The sequence below is a fragment of the Pangasianodon hypophthalmus genome, chromosome 28 (genome assembly GCF_027358585.1).
Source record: "Pangasianodon hypophthalmus isolate fPanHyp1 chromosome 28, fPanHyp1.pri, whole genome shotgun sequence".
In the NCBI taxonomy this organism is placed as follows: domain Eukaryota; kingdom Metazoa; phylum Chordata; class Actinopteri; order Siluriformes; family Pangasiidae; genus Pangasianodon; species Pangasianodon hypophthalmus.
In genome coordinates this window covers 8,548,721-8,569,622 of record NC_069737.1, presented here as the reverse complement: position 1 = coordinate 8,569,622, position 20,902 = coordinate 8,548,721, and the positions used below count along the sequence as shown (strand labels likewise).

Below are 20,902 nucleotides of genomic sequence, written 5' to 3'. Positions count from 1 at the left end.
GATGTTTGATGTGAACATTAACTGAAGCTCTTGACCTGTATCTGCATGATTTTATGCACTATGCAATGAATGTGCAAGTGTGATTGTGATACCTATTGTGTATCATAGAAATGCCTCAGAAAATCAATTTGATATTTACGTCATGTATCCCAAGCCTGGCTGCTACTCAACTGTATCATATATAAAAGAACTGTATAATGTGTTATTATAAATCTCAGCTTATGTTATAAGTGTGAAAGGTAAAGCATTAAGTAAAGTAAAACATTCAGAATCTGCATTATACTTAGTGGACTTTCAAATCTACATTTATTAAAAACATCAAAATAGAAACCAACACAACACTTTTTACATACTGCCTCCTGTACACAAACAATTCATTGCAATTAGTGTTTCACTCAAGTTGTTCAAAAAAAAAAACAAAAAAAAAAAACAAAAAGCCTCCACTAAGTGAATGAACACGATGGAATGTAGCTTCTGAACTTTTCCATGTCATCAGGTTATACTGGAGAGAACAGTGAATATCGGCTTTACATTCCTGTGTGAAAGGATTTGTCATCATTTTCTTTCTTTCCTTCAAATCTCCTTCTAATACCTGTGTGGTTCAACATAAAATAGTAACCTACTTAAAAAAAAAAAAAGCATCTTCTTATATCACCCAGCTTGTTAGGCAGGATGTAATAAAGTGTTCGTTTTTAAAAAAAAAAAAAAAAAAAATCCCTAATGATCATCATGTTCAGGTGAAAAGAGAGCGACCAATCCAGCATTCTCGCTGTTAGCCACAATGTCTTTGTTAGGCTTCACCTTCTTAAAGAGCGAGGGAAGGTTTCGGATGTGGACCTCTTTCTTAAACTGCTGCCCAAGAGGTTTCTGTAGAGAGGAAGAGAGTCGAGCATCAGTACGTGGGAAAAGAGGAAAGTCTGAGTCTTGATTATTAAGACTAACAAGAAAACCTGACTCGAAAGATCCTAATGGTTAAAAAAAAAATAATAAATAAAAATCCCAGATATTGCAAATAGGTGCTCTGATACACAGGGATGAAACAGGAAATAAATTACTCTCCATGACTGTGCGTTTGGCTAGCACTCTCTTCATTACATAAGTTTTGCTTTGTGTTGCGTTGGCTCAGACCCAAACAAAACGGTCATTTCCATATACACAAGAGAAATCAGTGGAGCCTGAACGTCCACCATTGAACAATCAACACAGACTATAAAGGAAGTGGCTCCCCCTTGTGGGTGGTGTTTGTCTTACCCCAACAGCTCCTGCGATCAGCTTCTTAAACTGGTCTTTTCTCTTCTTTTCGCCAACTTTCTGCGATGCAGGGTTGATGGTTTTCTGATCAAACTGCTCTAGCAGGTCAGGTTGAACATTGGGGATCTGGTTCATGATGGAACGCAGCTCTGCATATTGAGGCCGCTGTGAGAGTGAGAAACGGTGTTCAGGATTGTTTAGAGGAAAAGGATCCATACTGCTCTTGTCACTACTTATGACCAAAGATACAGTTTTCCACTATTTTACAGGATGGCCTGGATACATGGGACTTGGGAATCTGATGTATGTAAAACCAATTAATATGAAAACAAAATGTCTCCCCTAACCAGCTGTACTACATGTTCCTGCAAATTACAGAATTCTCCTGATCACGTATGTAACGAATGCATTTCTGACTAGCTTTCATTATATTAGATAACATTAATGCATGGAAATGCTCAAATCTGCAGGACTAGCTTTTCTTGATTTTCCCCTACAATGCAAACACAAATAAGAAAACCTTTTACTAGGAAGTTTTCCAAAACACTTTTGAAATGAAAGTGTTAGTATTTCATTTCAAAAGCAACTACTACTGAGTAGTCACAAAGCAGGCACAAATAAGAAGAGTAATTGATTATCTGTAGCACTATTTCTCAAAAGGGAAACATACCAGAGCATCATAGATGAGCAGGGCGAGTTGCGTTAGTGCGGCGTTGCAGCCCTCATGCTGGCCATGCATCTGCAGGCCGCTCAGCACTCTGGTGTACAGCCACGTCACGGCATCTGGGAGCAAATTCGCACCCACCACCTGTGAAAAACAGCAACGAAATGACCCGGGGCATGCTATCAGGACTCCTCACTCTTTTTAGGAATCCATTTTCTTAAATCAGGTGTGTGAGGTGAATTTTTGGCCATTTTTTTGGTACCTGTCTCAGCAAAGTCCAGCAGATCAGGGTAGCGGCCCGCTGACAGTTAGTGGTGTCCCTCCATGACAGGGAGTTAAACGAGATAGCCAGCAGATTCATGTAGATGTCCTGAAGGTGGAATAAATAATAAAAATAAATCAGAAGATAGAATAGAGAAGACATTAAACTGTATAGAACAGGTTAGAAGATTCGATCTTATAGGTCTCTCTTACAGTTACGGAGCCCAATGGACATGAAGACAAATGTTCAAATAAATCAAAGTTTAACTTGAAATGAAAGTAAAACAAGTAAGTTAACAGCCCTATAAAAGTAAAACTGTTAGGAGATGAAATTTACCTCATGTTTAAGGAGACACTTGCCCAGTTCGGTGAGCTCATCTGAAGCATGTGACGCATTTAGCTGAGAAGAATCGGTTGCCATCATTTCCTCATCCCCTTAAAAATAAAAAATAAAAATAAAAAAAAGAGTGCCACGATGGGTTGTGCTCTCAAGTATCCTTTTCATTTTCTCTTCTATCCCCCATGTATGCAGCTCTACAGTTCTGAATCAGCTGCATTAGCTGCAGTACATATAAAATTCAGCTACTAAAAGTCTCATGGATATAACAGAAATCAGAAAACATCACACCTATTCCTCATCAGTTATTCTGATGTTAGTCTAATGCTAGCAAGGAACTTAATGCTGTGCTTACTAGCTCAGTAATCTAAAAATCGCAGGTTGCAAAGTCAACCCAAATGTATGACAAACTACTCAGCTAGTTATGTGCATTAATACAGAGGGGTAAAGTTTAGTTTAACAGAATAACAATCAGTGCCTACTAATGCGCAAGTAGAAAGTTACACGGTAAAGACTAAAATATGATGGGGTGTGCCGTTATAGCAAAATAATCAATGACGTGAAGTTATTGAGACACTCCTGAAGTGTTTTTGTACATTACTAATAAATTTTAAAATTATAAACACACGGCAATTTTCCCTGTCAGAAAACCTCATGCTGCAGCTTTACTGTTAAACTGTTTAAAACTCATTCATGGGTTTTTAAGATGAACTTACCATCTGCATCCTCTCTGTTTGCTGCTGATTCAGGCATCTTTCTCGATATGCACGATGCACCTGTCAAGGGAAAAGTGTAAAACAAAACAAATTTTAGAACGGGTGTGTTTTAGCGTATAAAAACAGAGGAGTTTATAGAAATATGGCACTCACAGAGGAGATCCATGACTTCTCGCGTGGCCAAGCGCACTAGCCGATCTTCCAGCATCTCCTGAGACACCTGATTCTCCTCATATGCCTCGTCATCATCTGGACCACTGAATTAAAAAATAATAATTATTATAATACCAGAATGGAAATATACATGAAAAATGCCTAATGTACACTCGCTGTTCACTTTATTAGGAACACTTGTACATTCATGCCGTTATCTAATCAGCCAGTCACGTGGCAGCAGAACAGTGCATAAAATCACGCAGATGCAGGTCAAGAGATTCAGTTAATGTTCACATCAACCATCAGAATGGGGGAAAAAAAAAAAAAAGTGATCTCTGTGACTTTAACTGTGGCGTGGTTGTTGGTGCCAGATGGGCTGGTTTGAGTATTTTTAGAAACTGCTGATCTCCTGGGATTTACACACACAACAGTCTCTAGAGTTTACACAGAATGATGCGAAAATCAAAAACCATCCTGTGAGCAGAAGGTCTGCAGACTGAAACACCTTGTTGATGAGAGAGATCAGAGGAGAATGACCAGAATGGTTTGAGCTGACAGGAAGTCTGTAGTAACTCAAATAAGCACTCTTTACAACCGTGATGAGCAGAAAAGCATCTCAGAACACATCTAACTTTGAGGTGGATGGGCTACAACAACAGAAGACCTCATCAGGTTCCACTCCTGTCAGCCAAGAACAGGAATCTGAGGCTATCATGAACAGACATTCACAGAAACTGGACAGCTGAAGACTGGAAAAAGACCATGTGATAGTTTTTTTTTCTAACCTTCAACTATCACATGGTCTTTTTCCAGTCTTCAGCTGTCCAGTTTCTGTGAATCTGTGTTCATGATAGCCTCAGATTCCTGTTCTTGGCTGACAGGAGTGGAACCTGGTGTGGTCTTCTGCTGTTGTAGCCCATCCACCTCAAGGTTCCATGTTTTGTGCGTGCTGAGATGCTTTTCTGCTAACCACGGTTGTAAAGAGGGATTATAAGAGTTACTATATCCTTCCTGGCAGCTTGAACTAATCTGGCCATTTTTGTCTGACTTCTTATCAACAAGGAGTTTCCACCCACAGAACTGTTGCTCACTCAATGTCTTTCGTTTTTCGCATCATTCTGTGTAAACTCTAGAGACTGTTGTGTGTGTAAATCCCAGGAGATCAGCAGTTTCTAAAAATACTCAAACCAGCCCATCTGGCAACAACAATCATGCCTCGGATAAAGTCACACAGATCACATCTTTTCCCCGTTCTGAAGTTTGATGTGAACATTAACTCAAGCTCTTGACCTGTATCTGCATGATTTTATGCATTGCGCTGCTGCCACATGTTCCAATTAAAGTGGAGTGGATAGAGAGTGTATATTAAGATAAGACCAAAGATAGATTTTTGATATAGTCTTTTCACAATATAAGCACTTGTCTGGTTTGAGAGGAGTGTGTGTATATGTTGACAGAAAGAGAGAGCTCAGGATCAGTGCATGAGGAAAATCGAGTTGAGACGAGAGCACCAGCTAAAACACTACTAGTGTGAGTTTGGGGGGGGGGGGGGGGGATGGGGGCGGGGCTTGCAGGGCGTCCGTTAATATAGAAAAGTTTAAAAACAGCTTCGCAAACGTCAATTATTCCTGATTTATATGTCGATTGACTCGTCTGCCATTTTTATTTATTTAAAAAGAAGGCTCATTTTTTAAAAAATTCTTAAAAGGTCTGATAAGGCAGATCTGCGTGATGGATATCATGTAACAAATCCCTCACCACATGCTAGTCCTCTGGTTGATGATCTGCCACCGAAGGTTCAGTCTCTGTGAAGGATAACATATAAACAGTGGATCTTTAACAGGATTAAACAAACAAACATTTCTGTATGAAGTTCAGTGAGCTCCATTTACAGTATAAAATGTAAAAGTCTTGCCTGTCATCAACACTTCTATGCTATTTTCTTCCTAGTTTATATTCACAGTCCTTCAGAAAAAGGAATCTTAAAAGTCTTACCTGCAGCAGGTGAGAAAACAGAAGGCCGAGCAGTGGACAGAGAAGACTCTCGTAATATTCTGGAGGACAGGAAGTGACCAGTGGTTTCATGAACACCCGTGATCACAGATTAAATTAAGGCAGAATGACGCTGAAAAACACGTTGCTCAAATCTGACCTTCCATTCCTATTCGAGGCATGTTATACAAAGCATTTTAAACTCCCTATTCTGTTCAGTTCTACGCAAAGGATGTGCTTTTCAGAGTTTAAACCACTAGCACATTAATTAAAACTAGGATTAAAATCACTTTTCTTTCTTATTCACAAAAACCGTTCGTTTTTAACTAGCCTTTTGTTAACAATCATTATTCTTAGGACAAAATCACAAATCATATCTGAGATGTAAACATTTTACATTTAAAACCTTTTGAAACCAGAGACACTTTAACTGTAAAATAATATCAAGGACCTTCTCAGCAGAGGTCTTTTAATGTACATAATGCAGCTATTCAAATATTAAGCTCAATGCTTAAATGTGTACAGTTATATTTTGGCTATTTATTGGAGCCATATAGATTTTTTTTTTATGCCTGAACTTTCCACTGACAGAATTAGGTATATATGTATATTACGTGTATATATTTGCTTATAGTATATGTATTATATCATTTTGGCCTTAATGAAACATTAGGGTTAAGATCTTGATATGCAGTCCAAGGCTGATCAAGTAAGTGCAACATGATAAAGTTAGATGACGTCCACCATGGTTTAGTAGATCGCTGAAGTGACATTTGAGATTTCATAAAAGGATATGAAGCAAAGGGCGAAGCCGATGGTCAGGAACGTGCTCCAGGTGAATGAGGGCAGTGCCTACCAACTGTTCGGCCAACCCCTCTATCGTATAAAAGTCCTGCAGCAAGGCCTGGCCAGCATGCCCTAGCACATGGTAACTGCAAGAGAGTGGGAGAAAAAAATATATTAATGAGAAGCTGTGACTGTTTTAAAATTCCCCTGTCGACTTCCTCTTCTGATTTCATCTAGAGGGAATCCCCATCTTAAAATTGTAGCCAAAGTCTGCTGCAGCTGCCTTTCTAAAACCGTTCAATGCTCTCTCCAAAAACCAAACACCCTCAAAACCCAATGCAGAATAAGATCTTGTTCAGATTTAGAGGCAAAATTGCCCACAAGGCACTTTGTGCTGTTTTGAAAAGAAAATAGCAATCAATCAATCATAACCTGGCAGAAGGAGCTGTTCATTTATTTACATTTGAATAGTTTCATGTAGCCAACTACTCCATCTTTTTATGGATGATGTAACGCCATTACTTTATTCTTCTAGCTAATTAGTGCACTAGCTAGTTAGTAAGCCAGCTGATTATCTACTTAGCAAGTTAAAATGTGCTTGCGGTGTAGGGAGAGCGGGTTCAGATTTTCTCACCAGTTGTCATAGAGTGTGCAGAAGAAGCCTTGCATCCGCTCTAGTGCGCTTCTGTACACCGGAGAGTCGTACACGTCCAACAGTTGCTGGGGGATTCCTTTGGGAAGAGGATTGGTTTTGAGAACTTTTATTCATATCTACATCTATAAATACATCATCACATTGCCGAAGACATTTACCACGTACCTAAAATGAGATTCTTCTCCACGTCCATGACATCATACGCCCGGCTGAAGGTCTCGCTGAGCCGAGATAGGTTCTCTGGTAGAAATAAGCTGTTGTGGGTCCTGAAATGAGAATTTGATATATAGAATATATATAGAATTTGAGGCACTTGAATTACAGCATGCTGGTAAGTCCTGGTATGGTACATGAAGGATAGTTACTGTTTATTTACCTACCTACCTATTTATTTATTTGTGTACTCTAACTGATGATAGCTAGTCATATAATCTCATCTTTAAGGATGTTAACAATTGTTTAAAAGAGCTCAGAGACATTTAGAAGGCTTTCAGAGGATAGACAGGTACTTCCAACAACTATATAACTCTACCATAGGATGAAAGCCTATGGCATAAATTCTCCAAATCCCCCCAAAAGTCCAATCAATCCAATAAAAAATAAAATTAAAAAGACTCTCAAAGTCAATGCAATCATTTCCACGAAACATTGCCACATGAGACGTCAAAATCAAAGATAAAATCTTGTATCTTGAATCTTGTATCTATCTATCTATCTATCTATCTATCTATATATATATATATATATATATATATATATATATATATATATATATATATATATATATATATATATATATATATATATATATATGAGATAGATAGATAGATAATTTTAATTGGAAATAAGCAAGCAATAACACAGTGAGGACATGCTGTGATAGTTAATAATCAATGATGGGGTAATGTGACCTGATGCAAAGCGGAGTTACTGCCATCACCCTGAAGATGATTATTAGTGTGTTTTAGTAGCATGTTGATTAAAATGCTTTATACCCCTGCCGCCGAAATTTGCCAGCAATTGAAATTAATTCAATAAAAAAAAAAAAAACATTTCATGTCGTACATTTGCTCTGTTTAATCGTCGTCCAATTACCGGGCGCTGAAAACCTTACTTACAGCTTTACAAACGTCTATCATACAGGTTCTTGTGTAAGTTGTTACTATAGAAACAACAACGTATAAGAACGAGCGCATTAATATAAACCTTGCATCCAAAACTACTGTCTGGCTGCTGCTATAGAAAATTAATCAATACCTTCTGACCAATTAGAATCAAGCATTTATCGTATGAGCCCGCTGACAGGTAATACATCTGGGCAAAAGCCATCGATGAGTAATGTAGATTTAAAGTGACGCTTCAACGAGTAAAACATTTAATTTGGCAAATGTTTCACTTGGCGTCTTCCTTATCTCCCTCCTTCGTTTCACTAAGTTCTTTCCTTGCTTGTGTCCTCGGAAGAAAGGGCCAAGGAAAGAAAACAAGGAATTTCAATTACAGAAATGAGAAACACCCTTCATATCTCTTTCTAGGTTGCATCATCTGGACATTATTATACCCGGATACCTATAAATGATTGTAATCAGGACTCAGTGTTATCAATCAGGGCCATTTCTGACCAGCTGCTCACGCTGGCTTAACGCCAGACAGACATCGTACCTGATGAGGGTGAGCAGATTGGGAAGCAGCGCCAGCAGGGGCTCTGTGGAGGGGTTTCTGTAGATGGCCGCTCCAGCAGGAGAGTAGCCCACTATGAAACCCCCGGCTTTGGCTTCCTCCACATCCGCAGGCCAGCGTGCTCGCTTCACCACGCCCAGAATGGTGTACACACAAAAACTAACCTGAGAGTGGACACGAAACGATCAGTTAGCCACTATGGAGCAAACTGGCTGATCTAAATCTAAAAATAAACTGTACAGTTATTTAGTAGTGATGTTAATAATCATTTAATAATGATGTTAATAATCATGATTACTTAGTGCAATATGGAAATCACAATTTCAAACCTATACGCCTTCAAACAAAATATATCCGTATACTCCTTAAACACACACTGAGTGTTAATCTTTTAATTGCTGATTAGAAACAATAAACCAAAAATACTATTGCTTATTCAGAAGAGCTAGAAAATATCAATATTTTCATAAATTATGTCACTATATAATTTTCCTAGCTATTGTGCATATCACATTATCTTTTAGAATATTTTTGTACATGGACCATAACATTATTTTTTATATATTTAAATCACCAATCTCAGTTTTTACAGGTTTTTAATTAAATGTAACACCACTGCATTGAATTTTCAGAAACCTACAGATCATCATACATATCGTTAAAGTATTGAAATATGATATTTTTGCCACATTGCCCACTCCTACTACTCAGAATACATTAGTGATATAATGTGGATGGCTCAGATTTACCCTTGACCTGTTGATTCCCATCTGATCCTCAGCGCCGGGTTCACTGTTGGCCTGATCAGCACCAATAAACGTAATAAAGCTTGCTGGATCTGACAATACGCTGCAACGAGGAGCAGATATGAGCCATTTAAAAGCGAAGGGAAAAAAATAAAAACAACACAAGAATTAATTTTCACTGCCGTTGGATTTAATGGATCTAGACAAAGCCTTAGCTGATTACATTGCCTGACTAATATGTTTATTCTAATGAATGACTAATTAATATTTAAAGGTAGGCCAATTCAGGAAAAATACTGGTTATTGTTGTTCTCCAGAATACACATAATACAGTGCCTTGCGCAAGTATTCACCCCCTTATGCAGTGTTAAATCCTGAACCTAATTTGGATTATATGTCATGAAGAAAGTCACCAAATAATCCAGTGCAGGGTAAAATCAATAATCGATATAGGTTGCAAAATTTATTTATCTGTAAATAATTTGTCACTACGTCTGCTAACGCTATCTGGTTTGGTGCAGCGTCCTCTAGAGAAAAGAGGAAGCTGCAATGCCCTATCAAGGCCGCTGAGAGAATAATCGGCTGCAGTCTATCATCACTTGAAGACCAGGACATCGGCAGGACAAAGAGGCGAGCAGGAAGAATCATCAGACACACCTCCCACCCTGCTAATTACCAAATCCAAAATCCGCCATCAGGAAAAGCGATTCCGCTCTCTGATAACAAAAACTGCACGCCATCCATACAGCTTCTTTCCACTGGCAATTTCTGTTATTAATCAGGAATCGGGAATCACTATCATGCTGACCTGCCAGTAACAAGCACTAAATGTTTTAATGTACGAATAAATGTATTCCTGGTTCCTGCACTAGATACTTGCATTTTATTATTATTATTATTCATATTATTATTATTTTGTCTTTAAATTATTTTTAATTCTTTAACAAGTTATTATTATTAATAATAAAAACATTATTGTTTTAATTATTATTAATAAATAATACTATTTATCAAATATATTATTGATTGATATTGTTATTACTACATAATAAATTGCTCTTATTTATTATATATATCACGATTGTTCTAATCTGCTTAATGCACCCTGAACTGCATCCAGCTGCTATTTCTATCTCCACTGTAACGGAAATTACAACTGAGCCTACCATTTTCCACTTAAGGTGTAATATTTGTATATTAGGTGTAATATTTGTATATTAGAATGATAATTGTGCTGTGTTGTCTGTGTTGAATGTATCGTGTTGTGACCAAACACCCAAAAAAAAATTCCTAATACATGTAAATATACATGGCGAATAAAATGATTCTGATTCTGATACATAAGTATAACTGCTTCTCTGACGAATACCTGCTTTACCTGGTCACTGGCTTTTAGTGGACGGCCTGCTCTAGGCAGTAGAGGGTGTGCCATATTCTTTCTGTTTTTTTAAATAATGGATTTAATGGTGCTCTGTTGGAACGTTCAAATTTAAGGATCATTTTTATAACAAAATCTTGAATTTTTTCTACATGAGTCATGACATATATAATCCTAATTAATGTCCATTTCATTTCCAGGCTGTAACAACACACGTGGAAAAGATCAAGGGGGTGAATACATATGCAAACCACTGTATATTCCGTTGAATTTCTAAAACGAATATCACTCATCACAATAATTGTAACACTATAGTCCAAGCGCACCTCCTATCTGAATTAAAGGTCACTCAAACCCTTTAATAATTATTATCTCCAGCGTGACCTGTACCTGCGCATCTCCTCGGAGAGCCAGCGTGCCGTTACAGGGCCCACGAGCTCCACTAAGAAGGCTTTCTGCTTGTTGTAGTCTTTAAACTGGTTGCTGATCAGCACCAGGGCCTCCATGAGTGCACACTTCTCCATCTGAGTCAGCAGCAGCTCATTGGAGAAGAGCTCCTTCACTCGAGTGTAAAGCATGTCAAAGCAGGGCTATAAGAAAGAAATATGCTGGTAGATCATCCAGTTTTTTTTTTCTATTTCCTGTTGTTTTTATGGTTTCATATTGATTTACATAACACATTTGTCTTTGATCAGTGATGGTGGAATATTAAAGAATATGTAGCTAACATTTTTCCTTGGTGTTTTGCATCTATTGTTAGAAAAAGGATCAAATCTGGCTACAGGTCCATTGTTTACCAGTATAAACTCTGGATAATCTCGACACATCTTGATGATGGATGAGCAGGCATGTCTTCTGACGTTCTTCACCGCTCGGGTTCGAGGAGCCTGAAATATTGGCGTATCATTAAGCCCTGAAATCCCACACACACCCAACAACGATACGGGGTTTCCCAAAATCAGTGTAATGAACAAGTATGTGCTCAAATACAAGATCTCATGATATTCAACATAAAAAATATTGATATCATGATCACACTGAAATATTGTCATTAACCCTGTGTTCTGCTCATCTAAACAGAACACAGGGTTAATGACAATATTTCAATGTGATCATGATATCAATATTTTTGTAATGTAATATTTTAATCTATTTTAAGTACAGCATCACGATATTATGAACCATGATAAAATGTTAAGCAAATATGGTGATATAATTTCACTGAAGCAAACTCAACATGAAGGGAGGAAAGAAAAAAAAAAACAAAAAACACCTTTATACATTTACATGAACTCTTACCTTGCTTTCTTCAACCAGTTCGAATGTGATAGCAGGAAACAGCTTTAAGCAACACGAAAAAGAAAAATACATTAAATTACATTACACATACCTACAATCCGCCTTATATCTGATTAACCCTCGCTACAGAATCAAAAGTCCATGGGGTGGAGTCGGACCTGATTCCAGCTCCTCCTACCTGGGCCGAGTCCAGCAAAAAAAAATTCCAGGGACTGGAGTCAAGTCCATGTGGATAAATGTGTTATGTGTGTTGTTCGTGTTGTACAGCATAGTGTGAGTTAGGGTTAGGCTTATAGGTGCAGTTGAATCAGATCCAGCTCCACCCCCTGGACTTTTGGTTCTATATCAGCTATTTCCCTAAACATATCTGCGCAGTATGTTACAGTAAGTAATTACAATCATAAAAGCAAAAGTGAAGATATGAATTGAAATCTGAAGAGTGTTGGAAATTATTATTAAGTTAACTGGACAATAACTTTTAGTTTCTTTGAACTATGTAGACATTTTAATGGGATGAAATATACGTTGCATATTATGAGTGCAGTGCTAATGAGTACATGTTAACGTGGGGAATTATCTTACCTTAAAGAACACTTGAGGTAGAACTTCTGGGCGATGCAAGACAAAGGGGAAGAGGGTGGACAGGTTGGTGAGGATGCAGGACAGGATGACGGGATCCCGCGTCTCGTAGTTCACTACGGCGTGCAGCAGCTCCATGCCTTGATCAACAGGCAGCTTCTAGTCAGTAGGATAAGCAGGAAAGGAACAGAGCATGTGTGAACAAGTGCTTCACTTCACAAACAGCCTCTTCCAAAACAATAATAGCAAGGTATTCCCTAATACAAACTGCATTTACAACACAAGCTTGTATACAGTCCAGTCTTTCAATGAAGGCAAGTAGAAAATTGTGTGATGGTGTGTTAATTAATGGGAGATAGATGGGTTATACCTCCTTATCCAGGACTTTAAAAAGCTGTCCCATCACACTCTCTGTGAAAAAGGTCATGGCTTCCCACTTCACAGCTGCGGGCGAAAACGTCGAGCACATCCCTTCTCCTGTTTTAGCTTTATAAAAGACCAGATCAGGGATTATAGTCTCTCGATATTCTCTCAGTTCAAACCATTTGTGTAAGGCATCTTCTTAAATACGTAATAGGTGAAACCCACTCATCTAAAACAAGCTTGCAGGGGAGAAAATTATATTATATTATATATATATGCGCTGGTTAGAATAATTTAAGAAACGACTTTAATAAAAAAACCTGACCCCCAGCAGACATAATCTATGTGATCAAAGGCAGAAACCAGAACAGCAAACTTGTCTTACAAACCTAGTTGATTTCTCAGAAACATGCTAGCTAGCTCCGTCCGGAAACTTTCCAAATTAGTCACACGTTTCATATGGTGCACTTATGGGCAGCAAACTTTCATTTCGAAAAAAGCTGATTTTGCCTAATCGGGTTGCAATGGCTTCATGAGCTGAAATGAAATCACAAAGTCCAGGCAGCGTTGTTTTACTGGAAGCGCTAGATATTTCAAAAGATATTCGATTAGATCTAACATACCAAGACGGTTTTGCAGTAACAATATTCTGCGATATTTACTACCACTTACTCCTTCTCAAAACACTATTCAAAACAAGTAAAAATATTATTCTGCTTCTCTATGCGACCGTTTGAATTCTGGCATTGATTTTAACAATAGAAATAGAGTAACAGAGTTATAGAGAAACAGATTTAACAACAGGAAATGTAATAAATATCTTTTTATATCGACCTTCGCAAAACCCCTCCCCTAAACACTGATTGGCCAATCATTTAGCAACTGGAAGTAGACACGGCTGACATTCACAAGGTTTTAGAACCTAGAACCTGCATTTTATCCTTAAAATTCATAAAATCACACATTTTTTTTTCCATTTTCATGTCACCTGCACTGACTGTTGACTTTTTTGACTCTTTCATGTTTGTATCACGTTACTACACTGATAGGTTGTGATGTAATGGATGAAGCCTTTAAAAGCCTTACGGAGACCTTCTTGTCTCTATTTGAAAGAAATTATGACTTTCACATGGCAATATACCTTCATACTTCACATGCTGGACTCAAAAGACACAATGGACATAGCAACAGTTACCAAGTGGGCAGGGTTTGACATGAAACGTCCACGATGGTCAAAGTTTAAACTCACACAGAGCATTTCCAGTGTTGAGGGCTGAGTTGATCTGATACTGTAACCATTCCCCAGCAATCTGGAAGGCTTCAAGAGGAGCAATCTTACAAGAATGACGAATAACGTCACCCTGCTGGGCCCGAAAAGCTGTAAAAGAAAGATTATTTCCATCATAAAAAGTGCACAATCCAATCCCTACACAATCCCTACAGCTAATAAGCAATCTGCTTACAATGAAAGAAAGCATTGAAGTCCTCGTCGCTGTCGAAGTCCACACGGGCGTATTCACAAGCCGGGCTGTCGTTCTTCGATGGGAATCCCAACTGCAAGGGAAAAAACAAATCGCTACAGCGCACAAACCTTTGGGAAACGGTAGGTCAGTGAATGATTTTTCACTCACCTTCACAAGGTTGGTCATGGTTGCGTTTAAATATTTAACAGCCATCTGTATAACAACAGGCTCCTTAGATAAAACTTCATGTCTGAACATGTTTCCCCAGGTGGTCTGAGTGCAAGATCTAAGAAACTGTTTGCACAGCATCGTTAGTTCGATTCATTTCATTTCATTTCACGGCTCAAGAGCATATTTGTTTGCAGCCATCTTGGCAGTTTACCTGACTGGGGTGAGTAGTGAAGGCGAGGAATGCTTCCATGTATTTATTCAGGTTAGCAGGAACCTCCACTTCTGCAGGCGAGCCCTAAACCAACACAACCATCAGTTCCCATGTAATGATAATAACATGAACGATGATACAAAATGTCATCCAAAGAACACACTTACCACTAAGGCACAGAGCTGACTGCCTAGAGCACATAGCACCTGACATAACCTCTTCAGGAAGGTGTATCTCATCTCGCTGAGCCCCACTTCCACTGATCTACAGCGAAAAGGACAAAAACGACTAGTGATGTGTGTGTTTCTATGTGTGTGTGTCAGTCTGGGAAAACCCGTCAGAGTAAAGTTGTTTTTATTTCTGCCGAACAGACTTTGACAACTGTAATTTACCAAAACCAAATATATTTCACCAATATGTAGAAATGATTTAATTAACTTTCTAAACTTGCCTAGGCTGTAAGCAAAGACCAAGTTAGCTAGATATGGAGTTTAACAGCATGGCTACAATATGTATGTCGGCTTAAAGATGATTATTAATTGCTAGCTTGTGCAGTGATCAGGTTTCTAGGTACATACCATAGCATGGTAGCTTAATAGAGTCAGTTGGTAAACAGTCGAAATAGCAATCAAATTATCTGAGATGCTCACACACAATACTAGTGGAGAGATGGCAGTGTTTGAATGCTAATAAAAAAAAAAATGGAAATTTAGCCAAAAAACAAAAATGACTAGATTAATCAGTGATTACCTCATCACTGACATACTGACGTATCTCATCACTGACATACTGACGTATCTCATCACTGACATACTGACGTATCTCGGCACTGATGTATCTCGGCACTACTGACATATTTCGGCACCACTCACGTATTTCAGCACTTCAGCACTCGCATATTTCAGCACTTATGTACTGACGTATTTCAGCATTGACCTATTCATGTATTCCAGCACTGATGTAGTTCAGCAGTGTACAGCGAGCGAGTCAGAGTGGTGATGAGGTTTGTGTTCAGCAAATGCTGTGACTGATTTACTTCAAGAAATGTGACTAGAGAGACAGATATGGATAATGCTTACAGTCAAATGAAAATGTTAAATGAAATGCTAATTAAATCCGTATATAGCAGCTGATTTTAGACAATCACTGTGTTGATGCCTTTCAGCAGAGATAGAATAAAAATCTATAAACACAATTTTCTAACCACAGTTTTCTCCCTTTTCATTTTTGGAAGTAACTTCACTTTAAAATGCTTGAACTTTACTTGTGGTTGAGATACACGCAGAAGAGAAAGTGTGTTCAGGAAAATGTGTGTATTTCAGAATTAGCTACAGTGGAAAATGTCAAGGGTTTTCCCAGGCCTTCTCACATGTTTAAACGATTCCTCAAAAGCGCATTACAAAGAGCGGTTAAGACTTACTGGGCGGCCGACAAGATGTAGTGCATGGCCACGTCATCAAAGAGCACCATGAATGGCTTCCTGTCTTCCAGTTTGCCCTGCAGAGGCGGCAAAAATCACACTCACAGTTAATACACGTTAAATGTGTAATATTCTGTAACACATAGCCATGTTTTTGGTTTGTTTCTCTCTTTTACGTTTCGAATTCCATATATCCATAAATATATCCATATACTGCTCACGAGTCCCTGTTATCTTTAAAAAACTACACATAAGCAAACAGCACTTCATATTGTACACTACAGACTCTACTTACTAATCAAGCAAGTTAAACCACAAGAACATATCTATACTTGCATGCAGAGAGAGAGAGAGAGAGAGAGAGAGAGAGAGAGAGAGACAGAAAAAACTTATATGGGTGCAAACCACAGGATCTGCACTCATGACCCCATATAGACATAAAACATATCGACTGTAATGTATATTGTAAATTGTATTATACACTTTATTATATACTGTATACTTTACTAGGAACATCTGTACCTTCATGCATTTATCTAATCAGGAAATAATAGCCAGTGTTTATTAAAAATAGTCAGCTGTCCAGTGTGGGTGAGTCTGTGATCACTGTCACTTCAGATTCCTGCTCTTGGCTAAGAGGATTGAAACCCAAATATGTTCTTCTGATATTGTAGCCAAACTACCTTAGGATTCAAAGTTCATGCGTGTTGAGATTCTTTTCTGCTCACCACGGTTGTAAAGAGCGCTTATTTGAGCGACTGTAGCCTTCCTGTCAGCTTGAACCTGTCTGGCTGCCTTTCAATCCAAGGCTGACCTCTCTCATTACCAATTTTTTATTTGTCACACCATTCTGTGTAAACTCTAGAGACTGATGTGTGTGAAAATCCTAAGAAATTTCCGAAATACTCAAACCAGCACCAACAACAATACCGCGGTCAATGAGATCACATTCATTTCCCGTTCGATGTCTTCGAAGTTTTATGTTTGAACGTAAACTGTTTTATGCATTGTGCTGCTGCCACAATCAACTGATTGGCTGATTGCAAAGACAATCAGGTGCACAGATGTTCCTAATACACAGTGGTCTGTGAGTGTATACTCAACGTGTTATATGTTTTGTATGAAATATTAACAAGCTAAAGAACACAGTGGCACTGTGGTAATGAAAGAGCCACTCACTTTCCTGCTGATCGCAATGAGCAGACACTCAGCAGCCTCCAGCTGAAGCTCTGGTTCACTCAGGAGTAAGCACAGGATCTCTAGTAAATGGCAGCTGTTGTTTGTGATGTGAACCAGCGCAACCCAGTCTATGTAGCCGGCCAGAGTGTTTAAGGTGGTCACGCCGACTCGACAATGAGCTTTGGCCTAATAAAAGTAAAGGAACATTATTTTATTAAATAGTGTGACGCCATGCCAAAGTACATTATTCATCTGTAATTGAAAAGCAAATCAGTGAGAACACAAGCTGTACCTTTAACTCCTGTCCTGGAATTATTTTCTGAGGAACAAAAGAGAGACGATTCAAACATGATGAACAACAAAAGGAGTGCAGTCTAACTTCTGCTAGCTGCAAAAAAGTCTAAAAGGTTTTATGAAATCTATTAATGATAAGATCGGAGTTATAACTTCGACTGCTGCAACAGTGACCTTTTTATAAAAAAAAAAAAAAAAAAAAAACGGGTCCGAACTTCGACCTATACGTCACCTTTTGGTGACTCCTTTAGCTCAAAAATATCAAACCCGCTATAATATCACCAGTACCAGTTTCCTGTACTCGTCGACGTGCTGCTGCAGAATGGTCAGGAGGAAGTTGAAGATGCTGTCCATGTTCTGCGTTAGTGTGTGTTGGATGTCTCTACGGCGCTGCTGGGGAAGAGTCTGGAACGTGATCACGTCCTCGGCCAGCCGCAGCAGGATCAGCATCACCAGCTCCGTCTGCGTGTCCTGACCGAGAAAAGAAACATGAAACGTACACGTTATTAAAGCCCGGGAAAGATGCTCCATCTACATCTTTACATGTAAATGATAACAGCAGAATTTTGAAGCATTAGAGCAGCACAATGTGAGGAAGCATTCAGGCAATAACCGAGCTTATAAATATCACATACCCCATATGTAGTGAGTGTTTCCATCTCTTTCAGCATATCTGGCCACTGCTGAGGCCACTCTCTCTTGATCATCTCCACCACAATCCTCGACAGAGCGTCTTTAATATGACTCTCCTCCTCCAAGATGGGATACGTTCCCTAAGGAAATACATAGACTGATTATTGCTCGCAATACATCATATATAAAATCACGCACTTCTACTAGCAATGGGAATTCAAAGAGCCGTCACACATCAAGGTTGCCAGATTGTTCTAGTTTTGGACAAGGTTATACCAGAGGAAAAAAAGAAATCTGCCGGTGATACTTTAATCATAATGTACGGTCATCAAGCTCTTGTTTTAAACCAAATACCTAAAAATATAATCAACTTCTGCAAAAATGAGCAAATAAAGGGAAAGTGTAAGTGCACACTGTGTATCTGTGAAATACAGTAATTCTACAGATCCATTTGTGTTGAAGGGAAAAGTGAACAGATATGACAGTGATTCAGGTCGGAATCTTTTTTTTTGCGTGGGTAAGCTGGCGAAGTCATCATGCTGAGAAAAGCGGTCTAGACTGAAATGACAGCTATGACAACGCAGCTTTTGCGAAACGTGTTTCTTTTTCAAATAAAGCAAAACAAAAGATCAGGAGGACGCGACAGAACAGGAGGCTGTTTTCGTATATTTTTTTTTATAGCAAGTGACTAAAAAATGTTTTCTGACCAAACAAATCATATTGTCCCTGTTCCATTATAGTGACCATCAACATTTCTGGGCTCAGGTCTTGCTGTGCGTTTGTGGAGTTTATAGTTGGGCTGGAAAGTTTGCCGTGACCTGGCAACCCTGTTCACTACTCACGCTGGTCAGCATCTCCATGGTGCAGTCTTTCAAATGGACTTTCTCTTGCTGTGGCATGTTGTTCCACTGAAACCTGGTTACACAACATACGGACCATCAGTGTATAGTTTATACAGAAATATTTTCTTCTACGATGTATATTTAAAGTCTTACTTACTTTATAACATGCTCCAGTATTTGTAGACCAAAATGTCTCACCACCGCGGCCTGGGATTTGTCTGCTAACTGAAGGCCACATGGTATACAATACAGACACTTTTCTTTGAATTCCTCACAAAACTGAAACAGAAGATGAAATAATATTAACTGAAATATTTTATATATATATATATATATATATATATATATATATATATATATATATATATATATATATATATATATATATATATAAATGCTATAACTCAGCTACAAATCTGAATATATAGCTAGGGTTGTTACGGTGCTTTATTTATTTATTTATTTATTTTAAAATCCAAGTTTCTTTCTCCAGTGGTTCTCATCCCTTTTATAATTTCAACAGGATAAATACTGACAATGAGATTTTATGGGAAAGTCATTCTCAAAATATTCTTTAAAACTAGAAAAACTGGGGGATTTTATCTCTCTTTTTTGTCATACAAACAAGTTTTGTACAAAGATTTCATAATAAATATTCTTTTTAATTTTCACTACAGCCTTGTGTGTTTTTAAATGGTCCACTAATACGGTGACACCTTGATATTTTTAGACTAGAATATCACACCGGGGAAAGTTCAAACCGCAACACCTCTACAGAAAGATGAACAGTTCATATCAAAGAGCAGGCGAGATACTGCCTGAATCCCAAATCACCTCGGATTATCTATAAGGTGCACTATACAGGGCGCGTACATCAGCACTCCTCACACTATATAGTGCACTGGAGGAGGGAAAAAGAAGCCGTTTAGGAAGCAGTCACAGGCAGATGTGTAGTTAGCTAACGAGACATCCAGTCCATGTGATAAATCAGCTCTGTTAGCTATTAGCTGTTTGAATGATAACAGCTAGGTCGGCTAACAGTGTAACACACTTAGCTTTAAAGCTAACTATGTTCATTTAATTAAGCAGACTGTGGTTTAGTGAGTGCTTTGGAGCGCGGCTAAATGTTGCTGCTAAAACGTTAGCTTTAGCCAGGCAGCAGCGCTCAGCTCGCCGGTTAGCCAGACGCTGTTAGCCGTGTAGCTAATCGCGTCTCCCCTTCGCCCTCTCCCGGTACCTTCAGAGCCTCCAGGCGGTACCGCTGATTGGATTCCGCGTCCATCATGACGGTCACAGCCTTAATGAGCTGCTCGCACATCGCGGCCACCGGCTCTGCCATGCCTGCTGCACCCGCGCCACCTGCCCCGCTCACCGAGCTAATCCAGCTAGCTGCACGCGCTTACACGGTGCTTTAACGGAGGAGCTGTGCAACAGCGTGCATGCAGCTGCAGTAGCAGCAGCAGCAGCAGCGCCGGGCCGCCCGCGGAATCATGGGAAATGGAGTTCTCTGTGGGACGCCATTCTGAAGAGCGTCATGCTGCACAGTGGACTGATGAGTGGAGGAGAGATAATGACCGCATGGAGGCGCGCGCGCTGCACTAACATCTCCCCATTAACGCATTTAACAGTTTTATTCACCTCTAACTTTTACTGCAAAAGAACAGCCCAATTATTTACTTACTAATGTATTCAAATGTTTATTATTCATAATAATGTATGTATTAAAAAACAGAGTTAGCAGATATTTATTATCATTAGAATATATGGGTATTTATTTATTTATTTAACAGCTTGTTTATTTATTTGTTTGTTTGTTTATTTATAACTTA

At 38.7% G+C, this 20,902-nt stretch overlaps 1 protein-coding gene across 2 annotated transcripts; it reads right to left on the bottom strand.

Moving 5' to 3' along the window:
• Positions 1 to 277: 277 nt before the first annotated feature.
• On the bottom strand, positions 278 to 20,585 carry LOC113544437 (exportin-5). Of its 2 annotated transcripts, none has more exons than XM_053231109.1 (32): positions 20,311 to 20,585; positions 19,231 to 19,352; positions 19,074 to 19,146; positions 18,234 to 18,371; positions 17,887 to 18,069; positions 17,597 to 17,623; positions 17,305 to 17,490; positions 16,126 to 16,202; positions 14,873 to 14,969; positions 14,706 to 14,789; positions 14,492 to 14,617; positions 14,324 to 14,414; positions 14,110 to 14,238; positions 12,868 to 12,983; positions 12,501 to 12,653; positions 11,919 to 11,960; positions 11,417 to 11,506; positions 11,010 to 11,209; positions 9,245 to 9,344; positions 8,478 to 8,659; positions 6,984 to 7,084; positions 6,798 to 6,894; positions 6,174 to 6,309; positions 5,381 to 5,479; positions 5,144 to 5,190; positions 3,383 to 3,486; positions 3,230 to 3,289; positions 2,514 to 2,611; positions 2,178 to 2,285; positions 1,922 to 2,059; positions 1,252 to 1,416; positions 278 to 867 (listed from the first exon to the last, which is right to left on the bottom strand). In XM_053231109.1, exons 1-32 carry the CDS (start codon positions 20,410 to 20,412, stop codon positions 718 to 720), a joined length of 3,621 nt encoding a protein of 1,206 aa, XP_053087084.1. In that variant the 5' UTR covers positions 20,413 to 20,585; the 3' UTR covers positions 278 to 717. The 2 variants fall into 2 exon arrangements, with proteins under 2 accessions (XP_053087084.1, XP_053087083.1); XM_053231108.1 differs by having other exon boundaries at positions 12,501 to 12,656; positions 20,311 to 20,584.
• Between the last annotated feature and the right edge of the window lie 317 nt (positions 20,586 to 20,902).